Consider the following 20,844-nt stretch of genomic DNA (forward strand, 5'->3'; position numbering starts at 1 on the left):
CAGCAAAGTGCTCACTTAAGGATTTTTTAAAAGCAAACCTGTGTGTTTTCTATGTAATGAAAGCTGCTGTAATTGGTTTCAATATTATTAATAAATTAAAACTATGTTTTTTGCTCCAGTCGCGGGATGTATACAAAAATTCGTATAAGTACACTACCTTAATATATGGGCAATAAAGTCGTGTATACATATTTTGGCACTTTTTTCGTATCAATATTTTCAGACGTGACCGCCGTATATGACATTTATTTCGGTTTGCAATGAAAAATGAGTCGAGACGTTCAGGAAAACGGGCGATTTTCCCGTGAACAATATAATAGTTAACGATTTGGGTATATTTTACTAAGGCTTTCATCGGGGGTCATCAAATGACGGCAATATGTTTTGTACGAGTCCTCTAAAATAATATTATAAAACCTAAATAATTAAAAAAAAAACTCAGTGCATAATATATGAATATTATTCATGAAATAGTCGAGCGTTGGTGTCTTATCCACTTAATTGCGGCGCCACGTGATTAGTCAATTTCATTATAGTTGACTACGGCGTTTGCTTATGAATATTATAACCTTTAATGTTTAAACATGAATTACATATAACTATAAAATAACTATAAAATCTATTTATAAAAACCTAACAATAAATTCGCCAACCGATTCCACCACGTCATTGTAGACACGTCATTATATTTATTCTAAGGATTAGCTGTATATTTTAATCGTTAAAGTCTATTCCATTATTTAATATAAACAGTTCAAAGTCCACCAATCTCAATTTAGTTCACGAGGGGTTAACATCAGGTTACCGATCATCTCATTAAGGCAAAACCGGTATTTTGTAACACCATATGTGTAAAATAAATGCTTGCGCAAAACGCCACGCCATCTTGAAGGTATGTTTCGAATGCTACTTATATATAAATATAATTATACATTATCAGCTTTGCTGGTCCCTTTCTTATTGCCCGTAAGGCCCGTCCTTAGATAGATAGATAGAATACTCTTTATTGTAAGGAATGCAATCTCCATAGGCAGAACTGATGGAAAAGTGTCCAGTTGTCAGCTATAAATAATAGTTCCAAATCTCTCCAGAGTAGCGCTACAGTAGCTAAGAACCCAGACGTTATTGACGGAGTGAAGTGCGCTGTCTATGATTTGATTATTTTTCAAGTATTCTAGGTATTGTAGGGCCGCCTATTTAAGGTTTTTTGATGACACTTTTTGGTATATGGAAGTTCCATTCCTTACCTTCACCTTCCATACTTTATTGGCACACCTCAGTAAAAGATACAGCTTAAAGAAAAACAATTTATTATATAGTGATAGAAGCAGACAACAGGCAGGCAGGTAGGTTAGATATATGTCAATGGATCGATGCAGCGTCAAAAATGGTGTACATAGTACATACTGGAAAATACCGAAATTTACAAAAAAAAAACTTACAGTTATGCCTCTCAGGTACGTCCGTCAGCTTTGGGACACAAACTTACATATGCAAATCTAGTTGGTAGTGTCCTACAATTATTTATATCTCTAAGTGGGTACTTAGATGTTTCCTATCTAATTCTAAGTGGATATTTCTTATACGTCACATTTGCCTCTTGTGAATCACGTTGTGGACCGCTTTCTCAATTCCTAGTGAAAAAACATTACTTCGAAAACAAAGTATTTGCCTACCTACTTCAATAATACTATTTGCTGTTTATGATAAAAGTGGATTTATAAATCGATCGTACAGTTCCTGTGTAATATTTTGATGGTTGTCACATTAAACCAATAGGATAGGTTCGTTAGGTTGCTTCGGATGCCCGAAGGGCAGGTTGTCCAGAAATAGTCCATCGACTTTAAAAACGGGAAGTTAATTTTCACGACTCACGATATGACTAGGAATTTCATGATCTGCCTGATTTTACGATCGGCCACCGACATAAACAATAGCTTATTGCTTAACGCACTTCAAGATTTAGTACTGACGTCAAATCTATTGAAAATACAAAATTAAATCGCTATAAGTATGTTCCCACAATTCCTCATGGTTCCCATCACCAGTGGGTTTTGGTGATTTTGACAAAAATGGGACGAACTAGGAACTAAGAAAAATCATAATCGGTGTAGAGAAATTAAATGACAGTTTTGAGGTAAAATACCAGTGGCGGATCGTTCAAAGAACTCGATTCCCACCGGCTTGTCTAATTTCAGCCCGTTGAGTACTTTCACGATCGGCTCATGGAGAAAAGGAAAGCAAAGTTAGCTCCGGGTTCCCTACGAATATTTGTGACGCGCCGCCACTGTAACATACCTACATACATAAAAACCGGACAATTGCGAGTCGGACTCACCCGCCGCGGGTTCCGTACAAATGTACCTAACATCTGTGTTTTTTTGAGATTTAATTAAAAATGTATACTTTCAGATTTTTCCGTAAAAAACGATCGAACTGATAAGCTCCTCTTTTTGAAGTCGGAGTAAAAAACAACAGTGAGTTATGTCTAACAACTAAGGATATCTCTAAGTGGATGCTTATTAGATGATTCACACCTAATTCTAAGTGGATATTTCTTAAACGTCACATCTATTTCCCTTCTCTGGGTCACGTTGTCCATTATCAACCACTTTTTCGATTACTAATGGAAACATAGTATCTACTCCAAAACCAAAGTACCTACTTCAATATTATGCTGATTATGATTAAAATGGACTTTTAAACAATAACTACTTAAGGGGAAAGAGGACGGCCGACCCTCCATAGAAACGTAGTCCCCATTTTCCTCTCTGGATATTGACCTTCTCGAAAATATTTTTACATAATTTAACCTGTCCGATCCCAAGGGCCCAAAACTGTGGCGTAAATAAAATTTTCAGATCTCCCACGACCTTGAAAACCTTAGCCTCCGTCTACACTCACGGCTCAAATGTGTGCCCGAGAATCGTACATCTATGTTTCCCACGGCTGAAATTTGTGCCCGAATATCTTATTCCGTTTGAAACCTTATTTGTGAATATATACGACATAAATTCAATTGGACTACATTCGAATTATAATGAATGCAGAATGATACCAATTTCATTCATTCACTCAAAACAGAAACAACACGTTATGACCAGTCAAAGTTTGAACTCTATGTTTATACCAGCGGGACAGTGTGTCGGTGGAATTTTCTGTGATTTTTTTGGATTTTGCGAATGAAACAGTTATTAATTGTTGTTTTTTATATATTTAATCTTTATAGTACCAAATACAAAAATTTGTTATTATATTGTGTTTTCTGTATAAAAACCGTAAATTAAAATTGGGTATAAAGTTCGTCCGTTACAAAGTTTTAAACGAGTGGTATTTTGATTTTGATTTTGGTGGATTCTGCTAGAAAAGTTATCGTAAAAGTTATTTTTCTCATGGGTAATATCATATTCTATATAAAGAAAATAAAAACAGAGTGGATCCAATGAAGTTTCCTTGTTATGAAGAGTTTGAAGTTACACTAGTCGCACTCAACTATCACGACATGACCGCCGTGGTCGCAATATTGAAGTGAAAAAAAAAGATGTTTACAAAGGTCATATTATGTGATACTTCCAATTATAGTTAGAATATATTATTTGACGGTAGAAAAATAACATACAAAACGAATTCGAATACAAAAACTCTTTTATTTTAGTGAATCTATTCATCAAGGTCCCATCTTTCTTCATTCTCTGGAGTTTAATAAGGTATGTAGAATGAATTAGTCGCGAATGAAGTATTCTAAATACATCAACATAAAGCTTAATTCATGCTCTTCATAAAAATATACAATACTCTTTTTCATGTATAAACACTTCAGTCTCACAAGCGATAAACAACACGTAAGTCGTACGCTCGTTAAGTGTCAAAAACTCGTTGGAAATACGGGGTTCGGCCATCGCGCAGTGCTCAGGAAACATAGGGTGCTGATATTTTGGTCACATACCGTAAAATGCTGCAACTTTGCCATTTAAGCTCAATTTTGCCTATTTCATTTCAATTACGACCTCTCTAATTTGCTTAGTTTTTTCTTGTTTTTTACCATTTGGTAGTCATTTTCATTATTCTGGCAACACATATTTCATTTTTTTACAATGGTAACTCCATTGTTACTCCGCCAGTTACGTATCATAAGTCGGCGTGAGTGGCAGCATTTTTTTAGTGTCTCGCAACTTTTGAATTTTTATCTACGAAAAAGGTGTTTTTTGAGAAGTGGTAACGTCCCAGGGTAAATAAAGACTGTCTATTTCCAGTAAGTTTAATATTTTCAAGAAAAGGACATGATTTCAGCATAATAACGTACTAGGCAATATTGGGCAGTGTTTTGGAAACTTGAATGACACAATTTTGCCTGGGTTTAGGGCTGTCACTAGCTGGATTTTATAAATGTACAGAAAAGAGTAAAAATAAGCTTGCCTTGTAATGTTTGTTTGTTTAAGTCAAATCTTGCATGTCGATTTTCACCGACTTTGCAATAATAAACTAACGTTAACAAATTGTAAATCGGAAATACAGTATGATTAGGTAATGAGATTTGAGTTTTATCTGGTAAGGCATAGGGTATGTTTTCCGACTAATACTCATGAAACTCATAATGAAAAATAGGTTCACAGATATAAGAAAAAAACGTCAAAATCCAGGCAAAGTTGCAGCGTTTTACGGTATTTGGGCCTTGTGAGACAACGACAAAATTAAATTTTCGGGTCATGGGATCGGACAGGTTAATGTATATATTTACCATAGGTATACTCCTAAGTTTGACTCTTTTAGATTTGTAATATTATATAAGTATCGTGATTTATGGAAAGGGGAGTTAAATATTAGAATGGAAATTTTACAACAAATCTATTTTAATATCAAATTTTAATTGCTTATCGTAATAAATACGAAAAATCCTGAAAGCCATTGCCGAGACATGGGACAATCCTATCTTATTCTGGGAGAAAGCACAGGCTGTCGAGTTTTATCACCCGGAAAATATTATTATTGGATTATTTTTGTTAATTAAATTTAAATTTATCAATATTCATCATTGTTTACTTACCATTTTTAAATGTGTAATTACTAACAAAAATATGGATTTGAAAAAGTCTGTAATAAATGTTTTTCATTCATTCATTTATAAATATTATAATGCTCATTAATTCAAAACTAGAAGTAATTCTAGTGTTACTTTCTCATGGAATCGTTAATCAATTTAGTTTGATTGACCACTAATGGTTAAAGTCATTAAATTAATTGGAATAGTTATTTAAGACAAAAGTGGAGGACGCGCGCGATTTCGCCTTTTCATACAAACTGGATATTAACATTATTGAAAATATTTTGATTCAATTTGTTGTATACCTTGTACCTAAGATGGATTACTTACCTACCTAATAAATAAATATTATAGGACATTATTACACAAATTGACTAAGTCCCACAGTAAGCTCAATAAGGCTTGTGTTGAGGGTACTTAGACAACGATATATATAATACCTATATAAATATTTATAAATACTTAAATACATAGAAAACACCCATGCTCATCACACGAATAAATGCCCTTACCAGGATTTGAACCCGGGACCATCGGCTTCGTAGGCAGGGTCACTACCCTCTAGGCTAAACTGGTCGTCTAACCTAATACATATTTGTACCTATGAACTGCTGTAAAAAGTAATGAAATAAACGTATTTGTATACCTACGTACAATAACTACGCTTTTTTTGCGAAATTTTAATTATTATAAGACTTAGAAGCATTTAAAAATTTGTATGTAACTATTTTTCGCTCTTCATTTTTACAATAACCAGTACCCCTAGTGTAAATAAATTCGATTTCGAAACGTGACGTACGCGTTTGCGTTTAGTCTCATTTTGTATGTGATTTAGAAACAGCGCGCCAAGCGGGACGTTTTGGAATCTCAAAATCCTATACAAAATGAGATTTAACGCAAACGCGTTCGTCACGTTATGATGTCGATTAAATTTACACTAGGGGTACTGAAAATCGAAAACAGTCAAACGCACAGGCAAAGTTATTGTTAATAAACATCAAATTATTTAAAAAATATTTTCCATAACGACAATGTCCAGAGAGGAAAACGGGGACTACGTTTGTATGGAGAAGTAGTCATCCCCTTTCCTCTTAATAGTGTTTCGCGTTTAATTCTGTTTTTATAACCCAGATATTCAATTACAGTTAAATTGGCTAATTTACTGCCAACATCCTGATTCCTGTTATTGTATAGTCGAAGTAGTCATCACATACATTAGAGCGGCCAAGGTGCTCTCAAATATCTAAACACGCCTTTATTGTCGAGGCGTTAGAGTGCGTGTTCAGATATTTATGAACACTTCGGCCGCTCCGATATATCGGATGGCCACAGTGCCAATTTTGTACTAAAATTTGTGGCAATGGCAATTGAACTCCCACTTAAGTATTTTAAATGTATAAAATAAACAAGGATTATAGTAAACACCCCCATGCAACTATGATGCGACTGGCATCAGTAATGGGATGGTAGGGCAAACCTGGGCTATTCGGTGATACTTGGTCATTCAGTGATAGTCAGTTTTATTGTCTTTTAGCCGAGTTGCCCTGTAATTTTATTGCTTAAAACGATGTCTAAGAAATAACACGAATGTGGCTAATGTGGTGTAATATGGTTCCAAGTCATAAAATTACCAGGTAACTTGGCTAAAAGACAATAAAACTGACTATCACCGAATAACTATTTATCACCAAATAGCCTGGTTTGCCCTATAGACAAACAAGTATTTAACATCAGTTTTTCGACGCTGGCAATATTTCACCATAAACAAGAGCCAAAGAGCCGCTTAAGTTTAATTTTTCATTGATATTTGTTAGATTGAAAATTAATGGCGCCACATCCCATGACTGGAGCAAAAAAACACAGTTTTAATATTTTAATAATATTGAAACTAATTGCAGCAGCTTTCATTAAATACAAAGAAAACATAAAGAATATGACATTCAATTTTTAACGCATAAAGTGGTGGAAATTTTACAGGTGTTGATGAAATATCAAAAATACTTTAAATTTTCGTTTAATTTAATCGAAATGAGCAGTGAACGAATAAAAAGACAAGACATCTATTATATACCTATATAATTACTTACAGGTTAATAATAGAAATAAAATACAAAATATGGCCGAGCTCTCATGCAAAGACAACGTGATTACTAATCGGAGTAACTAATGATCGTTTTCTTTTTATTCCAAGTTATGGCCTTAATAAAAAACCCTGTAAATCTGGTTAGGATACTAAAACAAGTTAACAGCTAATATCATCTGTAAGAAATAAAAAACAGGCAATATAAACATATGATGTATTAACACTTAGTGAAAATTACTACTGTATGTAAGTATTTTTTTTATTATTTTACTTTAGAAATCATATAAAATGGATGCCACAATCACCGTGTAGCCTAAACAAATAATTTAAAAGTTTTCCTATCTCACACGTACACAGATTAATCGCCAATTTTAGATTTGTAGTGAGATTCGAGAGCTCAAAATAAAAAAATGCCCCTGGGCGCTCATACTAGCGTCAAGAATTTAGACCAATAGTGGGACCGGATTTTTGCACTAAAAGTTTCGATAATTCTAAAGATGGAAAAGTGATGCTTATCTGGTAAAGGACATATTTTTAAGCATATTTGTAATATATGACGAAAAGTTAGAACGAGAGTTAGGTATAAATTAGGTATTTATGTATTTTTATTGTTGATTTTTTAATATTGAATTAAAGTGTAAAGTTTAAGCTTAATCTTTTATAGTATGTATGAGGCTTTATGCTGTTAAATTTTTAGAAATTTTTTTAATGTGCTACTTTGTCTAACTAAAATTAGTTTATTATTTTGTCAATATTGAATTAAAGTTTAAAAAATCCACAACAACATATCTAAATTCTTAATTCAATAGGCCAAGCTAAAAATTAGAAGAATAGGATATGTGCTTTAGAATAAATATGCGTTTTTCGTCCTGTAAGATCTAATATTGAATTAAAGTCCGTAAAAATAAGTCTATTACTATATTATAATATATGCAGCCATTTTATGGAAAGTAAGAAATATCTGTGTGTAGCTTGAATTGTAATAGTAAAATCAATTTAAAAAGGCGCGAAATTTATAACCACGCCGCGCTGGTTCGTTAACATGTCGGCTCGGCGCGCGGGAGCCTATCGTAGCCGACCTAGTGAGCGATAGATACCTCGCCCCGCCCCCCGCTCAGCTTCGCAATCGCTGTTTGTCTTTTCTTTCACATCATTCGTTTGTTTACCGTGCACTTAAATTAGATGCGGACGTTAAGTGAATTTAATAAGTAATAATTATGACTTAAAAATGAGTGAAAAGTGTTTGATATGTGGACTATTTATTAGTACTGACTTAGTAGTAGTCAAAAAACGTGGAATTGAGCGGCTTATAACGGCGAGCAAAGAAAGAAATGATGGGAAAGATAAATATTTTTACGGGAAGGAGGAAATATGTTTCCACAGAAAGTGCAGGTTACTGTACATTGAGTCAAAGGCTATATCGGCGCACAAAAGACGAATGGAGGTGGAGGCATCAGTTAGACAGCCAAGTGATGATGATGAAAGTTTTGATTTTCAAAACTTTTGTCTTTTTTGCAACGAAGCTGCCAACGAGGAGTTTAAACAGGCTCAACTCAAACGTCGTGTTCAAGACAGAATCATTGTCAGCGAAATAAAAAAATGTTCTACACAGGAGGCTATATTGAACGCAGCATTATTACACACGGACGATTGGAGTGAACAAGTAAGTACTTACCTACATACCTCTAATATTATTCAGACTTCCGGGTTTTACGTATCGTATATACGGTCTTGCAAAGGTATGGTACTCACAATCAATGTTGGGCACTCAAGAATAAAACCATTATATTATTTTAATAAGAATTCGTAAGAATAAAAGCATGTCAATTTCATTTACGTCAAAATTACCTATTCAAATAATTGTGGTCGGAAATAATTCGTATGTGAAAAAACTGAATGAGAATAACTTATTCTTAATCAAATAAATAGAATCATGATTGTTTATTCTAAATAGTATTCCTGGAATAAAAATGTATAGGCCGTAAATGTGTCGAAGTCTAGTAAAAGGCTCCACTTTGTCGCTTACCATAAGGACGAGATTTGCTTGTATCTTTATACAAATAACCTGTCAAAGCGTCCTTATAGCAAACGACAAAGTCGGAGTTTTTGCTTGAAAACGACACAAATGTGGGGACCGTATAGGTAAAGGTAATAATCTCATTTTTACTTATTTTTGTTATAAAATCTTACTAATGGACTGCACAAGGTTTTGGTAGGTACCATCGTTGTTTTTTAATTTGTTACTTTGAACTCAATAGTTCAATGTTTCTCGAGATATTTAGCGATATGACAGATAGACGGACGGACGGATGGACAGAGTCGCACGTTCCTTTACCTTCTTGGCACGGAACCCTAAAATATACACGTGTTTTAAGGTATGATGAGTAATGACACTGACTCGGTGATAGTGTAATAAGTAATAAGGCAAACTATTACAGTTAAATTATATATAAAATAAGCTTTCATTTGATACAATATTAAAAAGTAATAAAAAAACTATCCATACGCAATTTTACCAGGCAACCTATTCGCAATGTGTCCATGTGAATATTATGTATCATTTATTTCAAATCACACATAAATAAGATATAAGAGTATAATATATCCCTTATAACGTACCTCATATACTATACAAGGTACTTGAGGGTAATAAAATAAGGCCTGCCTGGCTTCAAATCGCTTTAAAGCTTTATATATTCAATGTGTCATTTTCAATCATAAGGTACCACATTGACGCTTATGGATTCCGAGATATCAATGATTTTATAAATCAAGTCGAAATTGACGAAATTTTATTTCGTTCAGAAACGGTCTCTAGACACTTACAATAACTTGTAAAAAACACGTTTAAAGTTTAATGACTAGGGTACCTCATTGTCGATCATCCTAAGTATGACAATCGGGTACCCTAGTCGTTAAACTTCTTATTTAGAAGGCACGACATAAATAAATGTGACGTTCGTATCCAGACTTTTTTTTTTTTTTTTGACGGAGTGGGAATGCATTTACGCACAGTGTGTGGGACTCGCCGCTCCTTTCCCCTCTCCTGGCAAGAGGGGGGGGAGAATTGGCCCTACCCACTAAACCCACTCCGGCGTTTCACCCACTTTGCCGTTTATGAGGGCGCACTGGGATCGATGACATTCCACCACTGCGCCCTCCGGCAGCCCCGGCTTATCGCCAAGGCACCCTCATAATGGAGGGGGGGATCAGAAACGCTTGATCCCCCTCCCCCGACAACGTCTATGGGGCCGTGCAGTGCGGGTTTAGTACCCGCTGGCCCTACTAGGGCTCGAGGTGAGCATGGGCTCTTCGCCCTCGACCCTGCCGCCTGCGACGGAGAGGAGGCGCATTCGCAGATGCTTCTCGCTCCCTCTCCGCCTTCTCCTTCTGCGACATGACTTTTTCGCAGAAGGAGGCCACCGCTTCCCATTTCCTCTCGCTACCCAGCATCGCCACAATTATGCTGTGTAGCGAGAGGTCCGCAACCCCCGTCACCGCCCTAAGGGCCACTCTTTCCACGGCCCAGCGATTGCACTCTTCCAGAGTGTGCTGGGCCGTGTCATCCGCTGCGCCACATTCGTTGCACTGGGGCCCCGGTTCCCTCTGTATCTTGTGCAGGTAGTGTCCGAAACAGCCGTGTCCGGACACTACCTGCGTCACCCTGAATGTCAGGGCCCCCTTCCTTCTCCCCAACCACTCATCCATTACTGGGAGGATAGCCCCTATGGTTCGGGTTCCATAACGGCTATCCTCCAAGGCATTCCTCCATCTTTCCTTAAGGCGCTCCGCGGCTGCTCGGGCCAACCTCTCCACCTCTCTCGCATCTGTGGGCTCCCCACGCCTCCTGGCCTCCGCCCTCTGCCAGTATCTTTCAGCCAGCACCCCCGCGTCTAGTTCCCACGCCGGAGTGCCGGCAAGGAGGCATGCCGCTGCGTGAGAGGTAGTGCGGTAGGCCCTCACCATCCTCTGGGCCATGAACCTCTGCGGCCGACGGAGCAGTGCCTTCGCGCGTCTCGTCAGCCGTCCGGCCCAGATTGGCGATCCGTAGAGCGCCATGCTCCGGACTACCCCCGCATATAGACGCCTACATGGGGCATTCGGCCCCCCCAGATTAGGCAAGAGGCGGCCCAGAGCCGAGGCAGCACCCACGAGACGAGGAGCCAGTCTCGCAAAGTGCTCCTCAAAATTCCACTTTCTGTCCAGGACAAGGCCCAAGTACTTGATGTGGGCCTTGACCTGGACAGACTCACCCCCCATTCGTATCCAGACTGCACGAGCATTACTGCTGCAGTTTTGCAGCGCGGCAAATGTGCCACTAACGTCGCGCTGCAATATTGCAGCAGTAATACTGTTTTAAAGGTCCTTTTTTTAGTTTTTCGCTAATAACTCTTAAACGGTGACGCATACAAAAAATATTCTTGTACATAAGACTTATCAACATAAAATTGTCTATAAGAAGATTCCGTAAAATTTTTCACTAGGGTCAATATTCGAAGAGATATTAACGCGGTCAGTAAGATTTTGACGACCGGTCTGGCCTAGTGGGTAGTGACCCTGCCTAATGATTATGAAGCTGATGGTCCTGGGTTCGAATCCCGGTAAGGGTATTTATTTGTGTGATGAGCACACAGATATTTGTTCTTGAGTCATGGGTGTTTTCTATGTATTTAAGTATTTGTATATTACATATTTCGTTGTCTGAGTACCCACAACACAAGCCTTCTTGAGCTTATCGTAGGACTTAGTCAATATGTGTAAGAATGTACTATAATATTTATTTATAATTAACCTTAATCAATTCTAATATCCCTAACGGTGGCCAATAGCAAAAAATGTTCTTAAATGTAAATAAACGTAAATAACCTACACAAAATTTTCTATTTTCTCCCTTTAATATCTTTTTAAATATTAATCCTTGCGAAAAGTGAACTTAATCTTTTTTGCAGAAAAATTTGCGTAGATTATTTACATTTAACAATATTTCTTGCTATTGGCCATCGTTAAGAGTTATTTCCGAAAAAGATAATTCACCGTAGAATTGATTTTAATTAAATTTCTTGCTATAATATCTTTTTTTTAATATTGATGATAGCGAAAAAGTGTACGAAATCTTCTTTATAGCAATTTTATATAGATTATTTGAGTTTAAGATTTGTTTTTGCTATGGGCCACCTTTTACGAGTTATTTACGAAAAACTAAAAAAGGGACCTTTAAACTGACTTAAAACTACATGAATTAGTGACGACACGTACGCTAGCGACACACAGAATAAGAAAAGACATAAAAGTAACACAAACAATGAAGATATCTGAACAACATACGAGTGTAAACAATTACTTTGTGATTGGTTATATACATTAGACTACAATAAGACTGAAAATTTGATTCAAAAATAATAATAAAAGTTGGATCTTAATTCATGTAAATTAAGGATAAAACTCTATTTACCTAACAATTTAATATTGTAATTTAATAACACAACTGCTAAAATGAACACCCACATTCACACACACACATACACACACACACACACACACACACACACACACACACACACACGCTTAGCTTGTAATTTTGTTACTTAGTTCTTTAGTTTTAGTTCTTAAGATACTTAATGTAACATAGTTATACTCAAATCATATTAAAATGTTCTAATTAGTTACCAATTGGAAGAGCGAGACTTTCTGACACAGGTACTATATACCTACTAGGTCTCCCTTGTATTATTGTATCATTTTATATTGAATGAAATAAATTTATATAACATATCTGAACCAATATTTAAAAAGTGCATATATCTATATATAAAAATAATTTCCTCTTTATGTGCCTTTATGTACCCCTGCGATGATGCTATGTAGGCTAGTTTTAAGTTGTATAATAACATTGCATTATGTAAGTGTGGTTTAATTTTAAATTGATTTTATTAGAATATGTCTTGAGCTCATAACGCGACAATGTGGTATCTAAGGCGTAGTTAAACTTTAACCGAAAATTATTAGTTAAGAAGAGAGCATGTTTTGAACTATATGCTTGTAGCTATAACTCAATACGGACAATAAGTTACCTTTTGATTGAGAATAACACAAATATACAGATTTTATTTAATCTCAGCTAATGTATCTCCTTGTAAATTTAGACCAATATATAAATAAAATACATGTATTCATGCGTCAGAATTTTTACTACAATTAAAAGATTAATCGCGTACCAATGTAGCTTAATAAGGTCTGGTAGTTTAATAAGGCCTTGTCCATTTTTATGATTCCGAAAAAGTGTGAAATCATGAATTTTTTTTCAGTAATTACCTTTATTTAGAAAGCACTCACCGCTGTTCACTTACATATATTAGTTATTATAACTTCTGTACGAAACATTCTTTTATATATAGGTTTTATGGCGCGATGCACATAGGCCTTATTAACCAAAACTTTTATCAGACTAATTCATAAGAAGTACATAAGATATAATTGATATACTGGATTATTGTTAGCTTTTAATTTTATCATTTTATATGTTACTCTAATAACCAAGACGGTTACATGGTTGGAATGGAAGTACATTCTTTTTCAGGTAGCTTTATTAAACTATAGGCCTTATTACCTCCAAATACCTTACAATTCATGCTGTGAAATCGTGTAAATCTAACGATAAACACAGGTGTTATTACCTGCTGTCATTTACTATCTCTTTCACTTTCCGTAGGTGTAAAAAAAATAACATACGTAAGAGCAAGGGGTTCAGGTTGATATAAATAATAATCAAGATACCTAAAACCCAAAGGATAATAATTCGCACCTTTAGAATGAAACTGGCCTAACTCAAAAAATCATGAAATTCAGTTAATATCACCTAATGACTTAATATATCGCCCACGTTCTACCACTAAGTTAATCAGAAACTGACCCATCTGTGCAAGAATAGTACAGAATAGTACTAACTCGCCATTCTGGTCTTTTAAATACTGGGTGCGGGGGCCCGGGTCGGACGAAATATTGCTCATTAGTCATTGACTAGTATGTCTTCTCATCCGTTATCATTTTGTTTTAAATTCCTAACTTCAATAACGATTTATTCTTAAAAAAAATAAGTATGTAAAATTTTTGAACTGTAAACATATTAATCATTCTTATTGTCATATATCAAGTATCACACATTTAATAAGGAAATAGGCCACGAGGGCACTTTTACATGTCAATTTTTACAAAATATGAAATCGATGAAATAATATATACTTACTTTATTAGATATGTATACTGTCTTTAAATGTTAATTACACAAATAAATATTTAAAAGACCAGTCAATGACTAATGAGCAATAGTGGACCAACTTACAACTGTACTTGGAAAGGCAAACTTTCGTACGAATTTAGACGTCGTGTGTTCATCATACAAATAAATGCCCTTACCGGGATTCGAACCCAGGATTATCGGCTTCATAGGCAGGGTCACTACCTATATACTAGGCCGGACCGGCCGTCAATTCAATAACTTCCTGTATTTAATAATTATTTGTTTCATATTAGTTTTTCCATGAAAAATTATTCCAGACATACCTTTTTCAGACGAGTTAATAGTTACTATAATAAACATATATTCGAAGTAGATTGCTTTCAAAATTCGTTGGCTAGTCTAAAAAATATAGTTAACATATATACGTATATTATTAATGTCGAATTTGCATTTTCAGGTAGAGCGTCGTATACAAGGTGTCGATCTCAAAGAGAAGAAGGCAGTTTACCATGGTCATTGTTATGCAAAGTTTTGCCACCCTTATCGAGCCACTGGAGGAAGGCGGGGAAAGCAGCAGGCACCAGAAAACGCCGAAGCAATGAATCTGATTTATCAGTATTTGGAAACAAATACAGAGGACTGTCAGTTCTCCATTCAAGACATCAGGAATGCGTATCCCGATGTCAATTTGCCAACTGACCCAGTCATTAAATATAACTTGCGCAAAAAGTATGGAGATGATATTCTTATTACTGCAGGGAACCCTTCCATAATATGCATGTTATCAAACTGCTCCCAAATGATACAAACGAGTTGGTACGAAGCCCGGAAGGAAAATGTCGTAGCTGAAAAACAACGGATAGTAGAAGCAGCTGCAAAAATTATTTTAGAAGAAGTTACCTCTCGCGTTTACAAGACAGATTTTTATCCACCGCCGACTGCTTTTTTAAATGACGCAGAAAAAGATTGTCCGGATTCGTTGCTCAAATTGTTGCGAATAATTATCATGACCAACAAAAACAAAGATAATGAATCTTACGAAAGAAAATGCGTCGCTTTAGCACATGGAATTGTTAGTGCTGCTAGGCCCCGTACTTTTAGGTCACCAGTCCTTCTGGGGCTATCATCTTTGATACATCACAAGTATGCGTCGAGGTACCTAATTGATTTATTCAGTGGAATGGGTTTTTGTTCAACCTATGATGAAACTTTGAAATTTCAAGTTTCAGCTATAGCGACTTATACACCAAAGCAGAGTTGTCCAGCTTTTACACAATTCGTGTTTGATAATGCAGATGTAAATGTCCACACCATAGATGGTAATAACACATTTCACACAATGGGAGGAATACAATGCTTAAACCCACCCCAAACGCTTAGTTTAAATGAAAGTATTCCAAGGCTAAATTACATCCCACAGAGCTTCATGAAACGTTATGAACAAATTTCTTTACAAACCCATATCAAAACAATGAACTCTGGACTTGATAAAGTGCTATTCAATCCACCGATGAGCAATGACGACACGTTTATAATGACAAAAACAGATTTGTTATGGATGTATGGTAAATCTGAATGTTTCCCAGATACCCCTGGCTTTAATTCATTTATGATGTTGACACAAGAAGATGACGTGAAAAATGAACAAATCTGTGAAATCAGGCCTGTACCATTTATAAATGCTCCGGCATCAAATTATGACACGATTCTCACAGCATTAAAGTATGCTGCAGAAAAGTGTAAGCAATCTGACATTGACTGCATAGTAACCTTTGACCAGCCATTGTATCAAAAGGCCCAAGAAATAGTAAAATCGTCCCAAGATGCATTAATCTCTAAAATTATTTTAAGGTTGGGCGGATTCCACCTTTTAATGTCATTTATGGGAGCCATTGGCAAAATAATGGCAGGCAGTGGGTTAAGGGAATGGTGGGCTAAAATATATGCCATAGGATCTTTAGAGAAAATGATAATGGGCCACCATTACGAACGTGCGGTCAGAGCGCATATGCTTTCAAGTCTAGCATTATTTAGAATAATAATAAGTAATGTGGAAATTAATTTGAATGAAAAGATTGAGATGGAGAGTGCTTTGTTTAAAATTACAGATGGCGACCAGAACAAAGAAATGAATAATGAAATATTGCAATCAGTTTTGGATAAGTTCGTTAAATCATTGCAAGAACTTGAAGGAAGGGGTCCTACATCCATGCTGTGGGTCGCTTATTTTAAAATGACTCTACTTATCCAGAATTTTATCAAAGCTGAGAGAATCGGCGACTGGAATTTACATATCAAATGTGTGAAAGAAATGCTGCCCTACTTTCATGCCGCCGGCCATTTCAATTACGCGAAGTCAGCGAGTCTCTATGCTCAAGAAATGGACAATTTAGAAGCTGTTATGACACCGGAATGTTATAAAAGATTTATTTCTGAAAAAATGTTCACTGTGCGGAGGACACAAAAACCTTGTTCGGGAACCTGGTCCGATATGACTATAGAGCAAACGCTAATGAGGTCTATGAAAGTGTCAGGAGGGCTCACGCAAGGTCGCGGTTTCTCGGATAATGTTTTGAGCAAGTGGATTTTAGGCTTGCCAATATTGCACAGTATCACCGAAGAAGTTGAGAATTTTTGTGACACTTCAGTTAAAATTCACAATCACAAGGACGGTTCTTCTTCTAGAATGTCTAGAGATGCCAAAGACTTAGAACATTTGTCGCAATGGCTTAATGAACATAACCCGTTTCCGAACACGACTGACATCATTTCAATTAGTACAGGGGTAGTTGGCAATGAGAAAATCAACCCTCATAAAGCCGTTGAGATTGGTAAAAATATTATGAACGACAGAAAAGGAACATCCTTTGCACAGATAAAATATTCACGTAAAGAGACGGTACAACCGCTTGGTAATGTGAATTTATCAATATCTGTTGAAGAGAAGAAAGTCTCAATAGAACCAGATTTAATATTCAAACGGATTTCTTTCTTGAAAAAGTCCCAGGATGAATTAAAAACGTATTTGCAATACGAGTTGTCGCCCTACCCTTTATCTCTATTTGATAAGAACGGAATGCGCAAAACCAACAAGTCAATTTTTTATGAAATGTTTTCGCCTGTAACCCCGAACTCCACAGACCAGGACCAGCTATGTGACGATGTAAATTTAAAAGATGAAGCCCATGTTATTGACGGCGGGCTGTTGTTACATCGAGTGGTATGGCAAAAAAATACAACATACTCAGCGATTTGTAAAAAATATGTAGATTATGTAAAAAAATTCACAAACCCTACGGTAGTATTTGACGGATATGAAAACGAAAACTGCGTGAAAAACCAAGAAAGAAAAAGGCGTGCGAAAGGAAGAATGAATACTTGTGTTGTAATTCAAGAAAATTCAGAAGCCACGATGACACAAGACCAATTTTTATCAAACGACCAAAATAAAAGCCGGCTTATAACTATGCTGACATTACGACTGAAATCAGAAAACATTCCAGTTTTCCAAAGTAAAGATGATGCGGATACCCTAATCATTTCCACAGCGATCGAAATAGCTGACACTAAAAGATACAGAAAAGTTATGGTCGTTGGCGAAGATATTGACTTGTTGGTTTTACTTACGTCGAAAAAAAGGCCTGACATAGTTTTGATGAAACCAGGGAAGGGCAAAATAACAACAAAATTATACAACGCTGACAGTTTTAAAGCAGATCCTGACATTGTTTTGTTATCTCATGCTTTTACTGGTTGCGACACAACATCTGCAATTTTCAGACAAGGCAAACGAAAAGTATGCACAAAAATGATGAAAAATAGTTTAAAACAAGCAGTAAACGCATTTAATGATCCCTGCAGTTCACATGAAGAAATTTCGAAAGCTGGAGAGATCATATTTTGTGAACTTTATGGAGGTAACAAGACAACTGATATAAATATCCTGAGATATGAAAGATTTGCTCAGTCTTTAACAAAAAGCTCCACCGATCTGGCAACTCTTCCACCGACTTCATCTGCAGCAAAACAGCATTCTCTTCGAGTATACTATCAGATCCAGAAATGGTTAGGTAATGAACTGAATCCAACAGATTGTGGCTGGGAAAAGCAAGCTTCCGGCATGGCTCCTATCACCACAACTGAGAACCCAGCTCCTGACGAAATCTTAAAGATTATATCTTGTAAATGCAAGTTGGAGTGTAAGGGAACCTGCACGTGCATTAAAGCCGGGTTGAAATGCACGGCACTCTGCATACATTGCACAGACAAAAAATGTTGCGGCGATGTAGATATCACTGAAACAGCGTTTGATGTTGAAACGGAAGTCCATATGAATAACGTGATTAATGACACCATCTGTGATAATAAAGTACATGAAAAGATTGACACTGAATTAGATACTTTTAAGGAAAATGTAGCTCCAAATAGTGTTGATTATATAAATGTTCCATCAGGGTCAGTAGCAATTAGAGAGTCTGCTAAAAGACAAAGACTCTCATAGATTATAAATATTAGAATGTTCAGAAGTCGAAACTCTTTTTATATTTTACTAAAAATGGAAAATATAAATGATTATTTGTGTCATTCTCAATAAAAAGGTACCACATTGTCGTTTTTTGATTCTGAGATATGAATTTCCAGGGGTAACTTAAAAAAAAAACACTCTTTAAGTTTAATCACTAAGGTACCTCATTGTCGGTAGCCTTATGATCGACAATCAAGTATCCTAGTCGTTAAACTTCTTATTTAGACGGCACGACTTAAATAAATGTGACGTTCGTATTCAGACTGCACGAGCATTACTGCTGCAGTTTTGCAGAGCGACATTATTGCCAACTGCATTGCTGCCGCAAATGACAAAAAGTCGATTTGTCAATTAAAACATTAATTTTGACAATTGTGGCAGTAATGTCACGCTGCAATACTACTGGAGTCGATTGCATTACTGCAGTAAATGCATAAAAAACAATTTTTCGTGAAATGTATATTAAATTTGACGTTTCTTGCAGTAATGTCGCGCTGCAATACTACAGCAGTAATGCTGATGCAGTCTGAATCGTGAATGCGTGGACAAGGTGTATCCCATATTTTAGTTTTTCACAAATAACTCTTAAACAGTGACGCATAGCAAAAAATGTTCTTATACATAAGTAATCTTCATAAAATTGCATGCAAAAAAGTGTAAGAAATCTTTCTTGTAGACATTTTTTTGCAGATTAATAATAATAAATAATAATTATATATTCTTTATTGTACACCACATAATGAAAACGAAATACAGAAAAAGAATACACATTACATTAGGTAAGAAAAGGCATATATCTATAATAATAATTTTATTTTTATGTATCTTGGCGTTAGCACTATCGTGCCCTTGCGATAATGCGATGTAGGCTAGTTTTAAATTCTATAATGACATTGCATTATGTAAGTGTTGTTTAATTTTAAATTGATTTTATTAGAATATGTCTTGATCTCATAACCCGACAATGTGGTACCCTAAGACTTAGTTAAACTTTAACCCGAAATTATTATGTATTTAGTAACTGACGGAGAGAATCGTTTCTTCTATATATTTTTTGTTTCATTATGATATTTATAGCAGAAATAAGCAATTATAGCTATCATTTTGAGAAAAATATTTATGTGGAATTGTTATTTCTGCAAAGGTACCAATAGCGACAATGTGGTACCCTTAATCACTTTTATATATCTATAAAAATAGTTATATTTTTATGTGTCTTGGCGTTAGCATTATCATGCCCCTGCGATAATGCAATGTAGGCTAGTTTTAAATTCTATAATAACATTGCATCATATAAGTGTTGTTTACTTTTAAATGATTTTACTAGAATATGTCTTGATCTCATAACGCCTCAATGTGGTACCCTTACTTAACTCGAAATTATTATGTCGTTAGTAACTGATTGAGACAATAGTTTCTTCTATCCAATTTGATTATTATAGTTCCATTATAATATTTAAAGCAGAAATAAGCAATTATAGCTTTCATTTTGAGAAGAATATACATGTGGAATTGTTATTTCTTTAAAGTTAAAAATAGCGACAATGTGGTATCCTTAATCACTTTTCATACAAAAACTGTATACAAAGTACAGTTTGAAAGTGGCTTCGAAGCCACTTTTTTAATGCAAAATAACATGTTATTTAGTATTATTTTTACACTTTTTAATTATTTTTATGTATAAACTAACGTGTACAATGCTTGTTGACAACTAATTACGTTGATTTTATGTAATATTTATGAGAACGATTTTAATATTTTGTTTTGTTTAAAAAAAAGTTTATTTAACATTGTAGCTATGTTACGTTTTTTTATCACTACGCCTACATTATTGACGTGCAAGCACTTACTGTTTCAAAAATCTAAAAAACTTGTACTTAATGTTTAAAAAATGTTATGTTATTTTGACTAATATTGTAAAAAAAATTACAAGCTATTCATAACTATTTTTATTATTA

The 20,844-nt window shown here is 35.4% G+C and overlaps 2 protein-coding genes across 2 annotated transcripts in view; one reads left to right on the forward strand and one right to left on the reverse strand.

Moving 5' to 3' along the window:
• Positions 1-20,844, reverse strand: part of LOC133530156 (solute carrier family 2, facilitated glucose transporter member 8-like) — a 102,919-nt gene that overhangs the window by 78,308 nt on the left and 3,767 nt on the right. The gene's annotated exons all lie outside the window — the stretch shown is intronic.
• LOC133530150 (uncharacterized) lies at positions 7,575-18,862 on the forward strand. Its single transcript, XM_061868008.1, has 2 exons — positions 7,575-8,787; positions 14,819-18,862. The coding sequence occupies exons 1-2, from the start codon at positions 8,353-8,355 to the stop codon at positions 18,860-18,862; spliced, it is 4,479 nt and encodes a 1,492-aa protein (XP_061723992.1). The 5' UTR covers positions 7,575-8,352.

Source organism: Cydia pomonella, chromosome 22 (assembly GCF_033807575.1).
Source record: "Cydia pomonella isolate Wapato2018A chromosome 22, ilCydPomo1, whole genome shotgun sequence".
NCBI lineage: Eukaryota > Metazoa > Arthropoda > Insecta > Lepidoptera > Tortricidae > Cydia > Cydia pomonella.

Coding starts and splice junctions, on each gene's coding strand:
- LOC133530150 (XM_061868008.1), top strand. CDS start 8,353: ATGAGTGAAAAGTGTTTGATATGTGGACTATTTATTAGTACTGACTTA. Junction 8,788..14,818: donor CGGACGATTGGAGTGAACAA/GTAAGTACTTAC, acceptor TTGCATTTTCAG/GTAGAGCGTCGTATACAAGG.